Here is a 12,018-nt window from a genome sequence, read left to right on the forward strand (position 1 = left end):
ACCTGGTAGGCTTGAAGTTTGTTATGTTCAAGTGGCTAAGGTGGAAAACACTTAAACTCTATCTATCAAACGACTAACGTCTCTACAGCAAAAACTTGCTGCGGTCCCTAGTGGGGGAGCGACTGAGTCGGGTCGGGTCGAGTCTCTCGGACGTAGCTCCTCTCCTCCACGGCGACTGAAAAGAAAAAAATTTGGTTGTGTGGTGGGCATCCAAACCTTGATGCGGGTATCCTGGGCAGGGCGGGGAAATGAAGAGAAAGAAAGAAAAGAGGCACGGAGAGAAAAAAAAAAGGGGGGGGGGGGTCCTCCATCGCGCATGCTGCTGACGGGGGAGGGGGGGGAAAGTCCTCCCATGCTGCATCCCAAGAGGTCTCGTTGTCGTGGGTCCCGGATAAGCTGGATGGTCCTTTCCGTCTTGGGTCTCATGCTCGAGGAGTAATGGGCACGCAGACAGGGCTCTGTTCCAGCTGGTACAGGGTGATGAGCCTCGGTGGCTAGCTTCCTTGGGTAGTGTTTCAGAGCCTGGCCTTAAGTATTGCAGCATCATCGGGGGGGGGGGGGGGGGTGGGCTTCTAAAGATCTTGAAGAGTGTAGCAGCAAGCTGAGGTATGAGCAGGTTGAGTCTGTTTTGTGATTCCCTAAAATTCCACGGTAAGAGGGGAAGTCTCTCTTGTCTAGGGCTCACTTGTCTTTCAGGAGGCGGGGTCACGTGCTTGTCGGCCTCCCTCCTTGTTATTTTCCTTTCTTCTGTTGGGTTGTACTGTCTGCCACTGGCTTTTGGGTGGCGGCTGTGTCGGGGCTCTCGTCATCTGCCACTCCGGCAGCGAGACCATTGGAAGTCCGAAAGCGGCAAGGAACTTAGGTAGGTCCCCAAGTGATCTGAATATGGCTGTTTCGCTCCCCGAGCCGGCCACCAACTGAAAGGGGTAGCCCCAGCGATAAGGGATGTCCTGTTCTTTCAGTAATGTCAGTAAGGGCCGAAGTGCCCGACGTTGTTGTAAGGTTCTTCTTGACAAGTCCGGTAGTATCAATAGCTCTTTGTCCCTGACCTTGATTGGGCCTTTAGATCGGATCTGGCGCAGGATTTCTTCCTTCTCTTTATAGAAGTGTATCCTGCAGATCACATCACGCGGTCTGTCTGGGTTTGTTGGTCTGGGGCCTAAGGCTCTGTGGATTCTGTCGATTTCGATCGGTGTGTTTGAGGTTCTGCTCAGGAGGTCCCCGAAGCATTTTTGCGCCCAGGTCTCCAGGTGTCTGCTTTCAATCTCCTCATTTAGACCTCTAATCCTTAGGTTGTTACGCCTGTGGCGATTCTCGATGTCGTCTAGTTGGGTGGCGAGTTCTGATATCAGGCTAGCGTGTTCGCTTAGGATGTCGTGATGCTCGTTCACGTGATGAAGTATTTGTTCTTGCGTCTCCTCCGTCTCTCTTACTCGGTGTCCCATCTGCTGGATTTCTTTTTGCAGGGATGCGAGTGCTGCTGTTTGTGATAAGGCGAATCGGGCGAAGAGGTCATCCAGATCTCCCTTGGTTGGGATGGCTCTGAGGTGCTCCTTCCAGTCCCAATTGTCATTTGAGGGATCCATGGCCTGTGTAAGGGTCCCACTTCCCGCTCGGCCGCTTGACATTGTGGGAGGTTGTGGGGCCGGTCTCTGTTGCCTTTGTGGGGCCTTAGTTATGTTGGCATATGTAAGGGGGGTGGGGGGTATATCTCTGTAGTCCCCGGTGTGGGACACTTGCTCTTGCGGTGGACCCCTACGGTCTAGGGCTGATCTGTATGGCAGGGGTGTGTGGGAGTTAGGGTCCCCGTTTCCTCCTGGTGTCAGGCCGCTGGTCTGTGCACACTGTCCCCTCCCTACCTCCCCACGTTGTGGGTGAGGGTCCAGGGGTGGCTGCCGACTCCTCATCCCCCTCCATCATGGGCTCATGTGGCCTGGGCTGCTCCTTTTGTCCCTTCTTTGCCCCCCCTGCCTGCTCCGCTTCTGCCCTGCGGGTAGGACTGCAGTCCTCGGGGGTTTTCTGGCCCCCCCTCCCCCTGATGAGTGTCTCACCGGGTCCCTGGTAGCTGCTGGGGGCCTCCGTCCCGGTGTTTTGCGGCCTCGCGCTTTGCTCCTCCCTCACTTCCGGTGGCGCGGTGGACAAAGATGGCGGCCGGGCCCGCACTTCCGGCAGGATCCTCCGGGCTCGCGACTCCGCTGGCGGTGAACGGTGGGCCTCGGCGGTTGGTGAGTGAGGCTTCTTGTGCTGCGGGGAGCCGATGTGCGCCGTTGTGGGTGCCTGGTCGGTTCCCTCTCCTGCTGTAGCTTTCGGGCTCGGCGGCGGGGCTTCATCCGGCGCCATCTTGCCGCCGCGTGGGTCGTCCGCCTGCTGTGTGGGAGACCTGCGGTCGCGCTCTCCGTCCCGGGGCCTTTCGCTGACGTCCGCCTCCTCCGATTCCTCCGTGCGACGTCTTCTCCCCTCTCTCTCCTTCGTCCCCTCCGCCGGGGGCCGCTTCCCGCCTTCTTCCTCCCGCCTGCAGCGATCCCCGCCGGCTGTCACGAAGCGGTCCAGGGGCCCGGAGTCTTCCTCTCTGCTCCTGGTGGGGCTTGTGGCTCTTCTTCTCCTCACCATGTTCGGGTTTGGTGTAGTTAGGGGGTTTGGATGCCCTTTTTTATGGTTTCAGCCGTGGGGAGAACGGAGCTGAAGTGTGGCACGTCCTAGCTCTCCATCGGCCAGGCCACTCCTCTAAATTTTTTTGATTATGTGTTTGAATGTGTAAAAATTTCAATAAAAACATATTAGAAATAAAGCTCTGTGCTGACCTCCCCAGAGACCTTTTAGGTTCTCCTCTACGGAGGACACCCGCAGCGGCCTACTAGGCCTGAAAACACTGGGCTCGATTACCAGGCGCCAGTATCAGGAAGAGCCCAGCTGGAGTCCCCAGACCGGAGTCGGGCAGAATAGGAGGCCCCCCACAGAGATGAAGCTACTGCCCGTCCTCCACTGCTGCAGGATCAGGTGACTCTCACTGCCGCTGGCGTCAGCGGCAGCTCTTGCAGACTCTAGGGCCTAAAAACCTCAGACTTGCGGGCCCCCGAAGGTGTGAGGACAGTGTGAAAGCCCCAGATGGCCAAGACGCACACACTTTCTGCCAGGTAGTCCCCATCTCAACGCTGAGAGGCATTCCTAAGGTGACCTGGGACTGCTTCATATATGGCCATCACTTGTAGTTCTACTCTGCAAACCACAAGAACTGCTCCATATATATCTATAAACTGTTTCTTGGCCTCTCCTGGGCTGCCATCTAATGATGGTGCGGCGACTGTCCACTGGCATTACTACATTATGACCTACCATTGCTGACGTTCTAAAATCAATCACTGAGTCCTGCTTTGCCCTACAATCTGAACGTCTGCCCACAACAGACCGAAGTCTAAGACTAAAGGAACGCACGGTCAAGATTGAGACACAAGTCTCTAACTTAGAAGACGGCACTACACCGTTCTCGGACTGGGCTCAAATCGAGCTTTGCAGCGCAGCAAAAGAAATTAGATGACATGGGGAAATCGACTGACGATTTAATCTCAGATTCATAGGATTGACGGAGGGAGCTGAGGGAAAAAGCCCTGTGACTTTCAGGAATCGCTTCTCAAGCAAGCACACAGTCCAAACTCGTTTTCACCTCTATTCTTTGTTAGAAAAGGCCCACTGTATCCCACCTTGAGCCCCACCGCGTACCTTTATAGCCAAACTGCTCAACTACAGGGAAAAAATCCTGGAACTTAACCGTGAGAAGGACCCACTGAAGCTCAGAGGGCAAATAGTCCATATCTTCCCAGACTTTTCCTTAAAGGTGCAGCAAAGGAGACAAAAGTTTTTAGAAGCAAAGTGCTGCGCTCAAAACAGCTTGTTTATGCCATATTATACCCTGCTAGACTGAAGGTTATCAAGGACAATCGCTCCTACTTCCAAGAGTTTAGGAGATGTCCTAAATTGGCTTGAGCAAAACTGAATTATGACTTTGAGACACTAAGGCTGGGTTCACGTGGGACAGATTTGCCGTGGAAATTCCGTGCAGCAAATCCGTCCACGGCTCCTAATCCCGAGATAAGACAGCCATGTGGACGAGATTTTGCAGTCCTTAGGGAAATCCTACACACTGACCAGTCTTGGCTTCATGCCTGGCAAAAGTACAGACATGAACCTAAGGCAACTTTTCAACCACTTGACGTATAAACACTAACTGTGGGAAGTACACCTTTCTGTTTATAGGGCAAGGGCCTTCGAGTAGAAGAACTTGTGGGCAGTGATGCAACGGTTTGGGCCATCCTTTATTAAATGGGTTAGGATCCTGTATGAATCTCCAGTGGCCAATATTAAGACCAATATCTATGTTTCTAGAGGCACGAGACAGGACTGCCCTCTATCCTCTGCCTTGTTTTCTTGTATGTCTTGCGTAACTCTCCTACCCTGATTCCAAACAAATTTTTTTACCATGCTTCATGGGACAGTACTACATATTTTTTCGAGCGGCACCCCACCCAGCCGTGTGGACCATCTGTAGTACAGGAGAGGTTGCCAAAATGACAGGTACAGGTGAACGCCAGCTGGGCACAGGGTCGGATTCCGCTGCAGGCTCCCACATGCAGAATCCGACCCAGTCGTGTGCAGCCGGATTTTGGTGCAGTGAAAATTCACGGCTAAGTGTGTGGATTTTGGTGCAAATTTCCATGTGCAGTCACTGCATATTTCTGCAACAAATAGATAGGCCCTCCTACATATTCTTTTTGCGCAAATAAGCAGTGTGTTTCTGCGCACCAAAAAAAAAACATGAGCAGGCGCAAGCGATTTTTGGTTGTTTAAATATGCAGCGTATTTACACCACCGAAATAAGATTACACCCAGGTGAATGAGCCCTCAGTCTTTGGTTAACTGGATGCTTGTTAAGCTGTATTCAGCCATGTGATGTAAGCTTACTTAACCCTTTCCCGCAAGAACCCGCCAGATGCACCTGGCCACCACACTGGGCATGATAAACATATTGACGTTCTCCACTTCCCGTGCCGATCACAGGGAAAAGATGCAGCAGACTAGCAAAAAGAACCTCGCAGTTGCCTGGAAAAAAAGCCTTCGAAAGGTGAATCATAAACAGTACCTACAGCCTGCTGGGAGTTGTAGTAAGGAAGGAAAAAGGGAGAAAATACTCCTACACAGAATACTTACCTCCTAAGAGAGAGAAGGATATACATTTTCATTCCAGCATTGTGTACCCGTCTCACCTGCCTTTAAGTAGGAAGGGAGTGCTCTAGTAAAAAAAAAAAAAGGGGGACACTATAGCTGGCGGGTCACATCCGAGTAAAGGCTTGGACTTGCATCCTTTTCTTCTTAGCTTAGCACAGACAACAGCAAGGTTCACTCCGTTCTGTTCATCCTGAATGGAGTAACAGACTCCTGCCTTCCTGAATCCAAGAGGTTGTTGAAGACCAGCGAGAACAAGGTCTACCTCCTATGGACACCAAGCTAAAGGTAATTAGAATGGTGCCTGTAGGAGCGGTAAGTAGGTGAAGCTAACATTTTTTGCTTAGTGCCCATCTCCTAGAGGCAGTAGTTATACCCAGGTCTTCACAGTGTCCTCCAATGATACAGATGAGAAAAGTTTGATGGCAACTGTATAACCTTTCTTCGTATTCATCCTGTAAATGCCTTGTTCTACCTCTATGTAGAGTCTTTGTAAACCATTTGTAAATACATGCTACCTCACCATGACATGAACCATACTTAGGCAGAGGAAACCCCTTCCCATGTTTCCCAATCTTGGAAGTTGTAGTTTTAAGACCCATCTAGCGTTGTGGCACTTTTAAAACATCTCAATAGTGGAATTTGATTTATTAAAGCAGTAATGCCATCACTTAAAGAAGTTGGCCATTTTGCAAATATGCTTGTTAATACGTGTCATGAAAAGTCACTTACTCCTAAAGTTACCTACATAAGTTGTGCCTCCCCTGCCAACCTGTAACATTCAGGATGGGGAAAACAATTGTGGCACATTGATGGCGGAGATTGTCACATGATGCAGGCTAAAAGGCTAGGTCACAAAAATGTTTATTGGATAGTAATGCCCTTTGCTGGACCAGAGTCACATGATGCATCATGTGAGTGGTGCAGGCAGAGTTTTTTTTTTCTGTGTATGCATTTGCAGTATTATACAAGCTATTTGTATGGCTCTTGTGCTGGCAGAGGCTGCTGTGGGCGCAGTGGTCATGTGACATGTTGCAGATCAGGTAGAAGAAGTATAACATATGCCAGGTATGTTTGCAAAATGGTCAACCTCTTCAATCTAAGCATTGTTCGTGGTCCAGGCAGTTCCAATCAATATGCCGTCACTTTAGTGGGAAACCGCCTTTATTTGCACCAAGGCGATATTTCTTATTCTACTACTGTAAAAAGAAATTCTCAAGTGGAAGTGTGTATTTGATTTTCCTCTAAAAAACACAAGACCCTAAACAGTCAATTTTTGCCTAAAATATTTTTTTTTATTTTTGTTATTAAAATTCAGATTAAGACAAACTGATATACATATGCTGATGCTATCCAAGTATACATATAAACATACACATTCAGAAAAAAAAATATTCCAGTTTTCTCTTGCGAAGGCAAGCATATGGTACATATATATACATATCACATCTCAGAACAAGTTCCTAAAGCACATTAATGGTTTAATAGTAAGGCGTAGTGTATTATGTGTATCAAACCTGGTGTAAAAAAACAAAAATTCTGAATTACAACATCCATTAAATGGGTCCCTGACCTGAAAAGCTACAGCTTATTACGCTGCTTAAAATTTATGCTATTTGCATCAGTGTGATAAAAGTGGTTACTTTTCCTTACTTAGACCATTGTTTTGAGTGTAGACAGTATTAATGTCACAGTGAAAGACCGGCTCCATGGTCATGGAGAGGTTTACATCTCAGGGACACATGGATCCAATAGTGTGGAAGATCCAAGGTCTAATTAGTCAACTGCGCAATACTAACACTGTAACAAGTTTACAACTCAAACTAAACCACTCATTCCTGAGAGATACCTTGTATCCATTAGAGGACCTGCACACACAGGTAAGAAAACGCGTTAGTCCATCTGATTCAAAATACAGATAGGATTTAAGTAAAAACCCCACAAGGCGAGCCACAGACTCCTGAACAGCTAAAGTAAGGCACCGGGAGCTCGCAGTGATTGGAGAAGTCCTTGGCGGCAATTAAAAAAAAAAAAAACAGTTAAAGTTGTCAGTGAATGTTCAGCATTAATCAAGGTGGAGGGCCTACCGAGTCCTTTCATCATAGGGACAAGTGGTTTAATAAAACTGGGGAATCACAAGCTACACAGTATTATTCTACAGTACCACCTCAACCAGGCACAGGGCTGAGGTAAATCAGAGGGAAGACAGGCTTGTGATTGGCACAACGTCCTATGCAGGTAAGTGCTTCTTGCCCTAAAATTTCTCTTGCAGTGTCTTATCAAGGCCGATGAAATCTGCAAATAGAAAAAAACCAAAACATTAAACATATTTCGGTATCTGCTGCATGTTCAGCATATCAGGACAACTAATAGTTACATATGGTTGTGTCATGATTCAATAGTACATGACTGATACCAGTGATCACACATGCGCACCACCCACATCCTCTTGTACACGGGCTGCAGCGCAATATCTGCATACGGACCAGCCAATAAAGGTTAAGGGCACTAGAAGTGGCTGCTCACCACACTGAATATGGTATATGGATGTTCTGAGAAGAAAACTGAAACAGCTGGTGCCATAAGTATATAAGCACAAGAGCATTTTTAACTCCTTAATGATCATCCTTCATGATTCACAAGGAGAGCAAGAAGCGGGCTAGGGAGCTGAGCTTGCTTCATACCCTGCAGCTATCTGTTTCCGAGAGCCACCAGCAACTGTTTAAATGCAACAGCAACCGAGATCATGGTATCCAAACAGCTGGCTGAAGATGCCCTTCAGGATCCCATTTGCCCACTTGTGACATGACTGAAGGGTGCTGATGGATTTCCATGGCAGCCTGGGGTCTTGGGAAGGCTCCCAAGCCAGCCACGCTTTACAGCATCGGTAGAGAAATTAAACAAGAGAAAAGTGTCCTAGTCTTCACATAAAAATGATCAAAGCAGTAAAAAAAATTACAGATTTTTACAGATTTACAAAATTACAGATACCAATGTTAAAGTTTGAGATATCAAAATATCATTAAAGTAATGCTATGTCAATATTGCATGGTTTTTTCATCACCTTGCCACTGAAAAAATAAACCTGCAGTGGATTCCACCCGGACCGCAGACATGAGGCCAAAAAATAAAGTATACTCGCCTGTCTGGACGCATGCGCTGTATTTTATATATATATATATATATATATATATATATATATATTATATATATATATATATATATATATATATATATATATATTTATTTTTTTTTTTTTTTTCAACTGCTGCTTTCCTGCGGTCCTGCGGCATAGATGCAGTGACAGCTGCGTCTGTACTGCAGATCCGGACAGCTTCCATTGGCTTCAATAGAAGCTGTGGAAGCCATCCGTGCGAGAAAACCGCACAAAATGGAGCAGGCTGTGGGTGTTTTCCTGCATGTGTGATCCGTGCGCCAGGGAAAAAAACTGACATCCGCAGGTATTTAATTACTTGATGGTGTGGATCGCACGCGCTGGATACCCGCGCGGTTTTGGTAATTATATTTTTCTTATGGACATTGGGCCTAAAGAGTGATCAAAATGTCATATGCACCCCATATTGGTACCTACAGAAACTACAGCTTGCCTTGCAAAAAAGTCATCCTACAGCTTCACCGATGGAAAAATAAAGTTATGGAGGTCAGAATGCATCTCAGACAAATATACGTCGGGCTGCTCCATCACTGATACATTATGATTTTGCACCACTACGCATCCCTGTTCTAGCTATTCATACACTCCATCATGGGGTTTGTATGTGTCTAAGAGCATTGGTCTTTTACTGGTAATTCCCTATACTCTCAAAATGAGTGCCGTTTTAATAAGTATATACCTAAGAGAAATTGGCATGTGCTGTGAATGCTGATATGGAATTACACAGTGGTGGAAACTACTGAATATTATATGAGAAGATATTATTAATACCCAGGTGGCATTTTTCCCGACTATGTCCTATGCACCTTTTATTTATATTTTTTCTAATATAAATACATATATGTGTATTTATGTCAAAGCTGGAGTTTCTTTTAAAACTTCTTATGTAGTAGACAAAATTCTAACATTGTTATTCCCAGTATTAATCATATTGGGCTCAATGACTCGGGCTTGAGGCTGGGGATCTGCAAAAACCTGAAACACAGTATTTCAAATTTGGCAAGATAAGTTATGGTAATGAAACAATTTCACTAAGATTCACGGGAAGCAGTGTCTGTACTACCAAGTCATAGCCTTATTCTGAAATCAAACGATGACCATTCGATATATTTATATGGACTGATGCATACACTTTAGGCATAGTACCCCATTTTGTAGATGGCTGGACTACTGTACAGAACAAGCACTTCTAGCTTTGTGTCACCCCCATTTCCTCAGATTGTAAGCTCTTGCAGGAAGGGTCCTCCCCCGTTGTACAAACTGTCCATGTAATACTGTACGTAATGTCCAGTGTTGTCTGCACACGTACCCTCTTCTGTAAAGTGAAATATGTTGGTGTTCTAGAAAGATTATTATTCAACTGCTAAATGCATTACCCCCACCTCCACCCCATTACCTCGCTGATAACTAGCTCCAGGTCTCCTGGAAGGGGAGGGAAACAGAAGTTCTATCGGGCCAAGCAACCGTAATGACAACCTTATGTGCCCTTTCTGGATCAGCCTCTGTAAGGCCGCTCTCACGCATACCGCTGTTTACCGCGATTAGTGCCACAATTTTAGTGTCACAGCAGAGAGGGTGCAAAAATGCAGTAAAGCAAAAAAGGATTTAGCCGGCCATGTGGACGAGATTTGTCAAAAATCTCAGCCACATAGGACGGCTAATCCATTGCGGCAAAGCCGGCAACGCGGATTCCCCGGCCGCAGTAGGTCTTTCTTTTGCTGTTGCGGCCGCACTCTCCTCTATGGAAGCGCCGGCCGCAATGAAAAAGCGTGCGGCCAAGTGCCGCTCCAAAACCCACGGCCAAGTGCCGCAGGTTTTGAAGCAGTGCTTTCCCGGCAGAAATCTCATTTTTTGCTGCAGCCAATCTGCGAGATTTCCGCCGGGAATGCGTCCCGTGTGAGCCTAGCCTTAAGGACCACTCCTTTTTCCCCCCCATTTTGTTTTTCCTCTCCAATTTCAATAAGATCTCAGGGTGCCATTTGGTTGCCATGGCAGCCAGGCCTCTCTGAAAGCCTACAGGGCTGCCATTGCAGATTGTTCTACCTCATGGTACCAATAGAAACTACAGGACATCCTGCAAAAAATGAGCCCTCGCACCACTGCTGACGGAAAAGAAAAGATTTTCATACAGTTGAGAAGTACGGGTTCTTATGTCACAGCTACAATATCAGAACACATAAGGAGAAGGGTGAGGGATTCTTCTGAAGAGGCCACCATCATCGGCTTTAGCGGTCATTATTGGACTCACCGTGTGTAGTGTTTGCTCTCCTCATGCACAGCCATCTCGGTACTCTTGAAGTCATTTAGTTCCTTACGGATTGCTGCCTACAAATGGTAGGATATAAAAAGATTTAATCAGACTGCCCATCACAACATACATCAGCCGGCCTGGTAAGTAGCCCTTCATATAGGAAGTACTTCTACAGTGCGTAAATAGGCTAATGTTTGGACCATCCACAAACTTGAGGGCCTCTTAAAAATGAAAGAAAGCGCAAAAGAAATAAAAAAAAAAAACTTAAAAAACTAGCAATGTACTCAACATTTGTCCACTGGGGGGCAGCAGACACTACCATTACCTAAAAGAGGAGAGATTTTGCACTTGATGGGGCACCATTTCTAGAAGCTTGAATTGGATTTAACCCCTTAGTGACATCCAAAACATCACTAATTGACTAATGTACTTTAAAACATTCACTGCATAAAAAAGGGTGCAGATTTAAACAGTTGCCTGTATCCCAAAATGGTAGTAATAACAGCTACAACTTTTTTGGCGAAAAACAAAGCTTCGCTAATATCGGTATTTTTCTACCATGGAGCTATGTGACGTCTTGTTTTTTGCAAGAGTTGTTTTTATTGCCACCATTTCAGGATACAGGCGACTGCTGTATTCCAAAATGGGATTTAGTATAAAATTATATATATATATAAAACATACGCACACAGTGTTTCCCCAAAATATGCCACTGTCTTATATTAATTTTTGCCTCAAAAGAGGGACAGTAACTTATTTTTGGGGGTTGTCATGCTCACCCAACCGCCGACATCTGTGTCCCTCGCGCCGGTCCGCGCGCTGCTGCAGTCTTCAGCGATGACAGGATTTTCTTCTCCTGGTAACAGGGCTTTGAATACCCAGTCTCTGGTAGGCAATGCGATTGGTTCCTCAAGCGCCGGCTCTGATTGGCTGGCACTTGATCCAATCACAGCATTTACTGGTGGCGGGGTATTTAAAGCCCCGTTACCAGGAGAAGAGAATCCTGTCAGCGCTGAGAACTGCAGCATGCAGCAGCGTGGGGACCAGCGCGAGGGACACAGACGCCAGCGGCTAGGCGAGTATAAGAAATAAGGTAAATAAAGAGAAAACAATCACCTAGCCCACAGCGTCTGTGTCTCTCGTGCTGGTCCCCACGCTGCTGCAGTTCGCAGGATTCTCTTCTGGTAACGGCACTCGATGAATCAATCACAGCCATTCATTGATGTCATTCACTGAATGATTGAGCACCGGCTTTGATTGGCTGGTGCTTGACCCAACCACAGCGCTCTTACCGTAGCAGCGGTAATCAAAGTCCCGTCACCAGAAGAGAATCTTGTCAGTACTGAGAACTGCAGCCTGACATAGCAGGGGAGAC

At 46.9% G+C, this 12,018-nt stretch overlaps 1 protein-coding gene across 5 annotated transcripts in view; it reads right to left on the reverse strand.

Annotated features, from left to right (window-relative positions):
* Nucleotides 1-6,496: 6,496 nt before the first annotated feature.
* The window catches only part of PHACTR4 (phosphatase and actin regulator 4), a 57,858-nt gene continuing 52,336 nt past the window's right edge, over nt 6,497-12,018 (reverse strand). For all 5 annotated transcript variants that reach the window (XM_066572710.1, XM_066572711.1, XM_066572709.1 and 2 more), the window contains 2 exons: nt 10,641-10,717; nt 6,497-7,512 (listed from right to left, as the gene is read on the reverse strand). In XM_066572710.1, the coding sequence (XP_066428807.1) occupies nt 7,497-7,512; nt 10,641-10,717 (93 nt within the window). In that variant the 3' untranslated portion in view covers nt 6,497-7,496. The remainder of the gene's footprint in view (nt 7,513-10,640; nt 10,718-12,018) is intronic.

The sequence above is a fragment of the Eleutherodactylus coqui genome, chromosome 1, assembly GCF_035609145.1.
Source record: "Eleutherodactylus coqui strain aEleCoq1 chromosome 1, aEleCoq1.hap1, whole genome shotgun sequence".
NCBI lineage: Eukaryota > Metazoa > Chordata > Amphibia > Anura > Eleutherodactylidae > Eleutherodactylus > Eleutherodactylus coqui.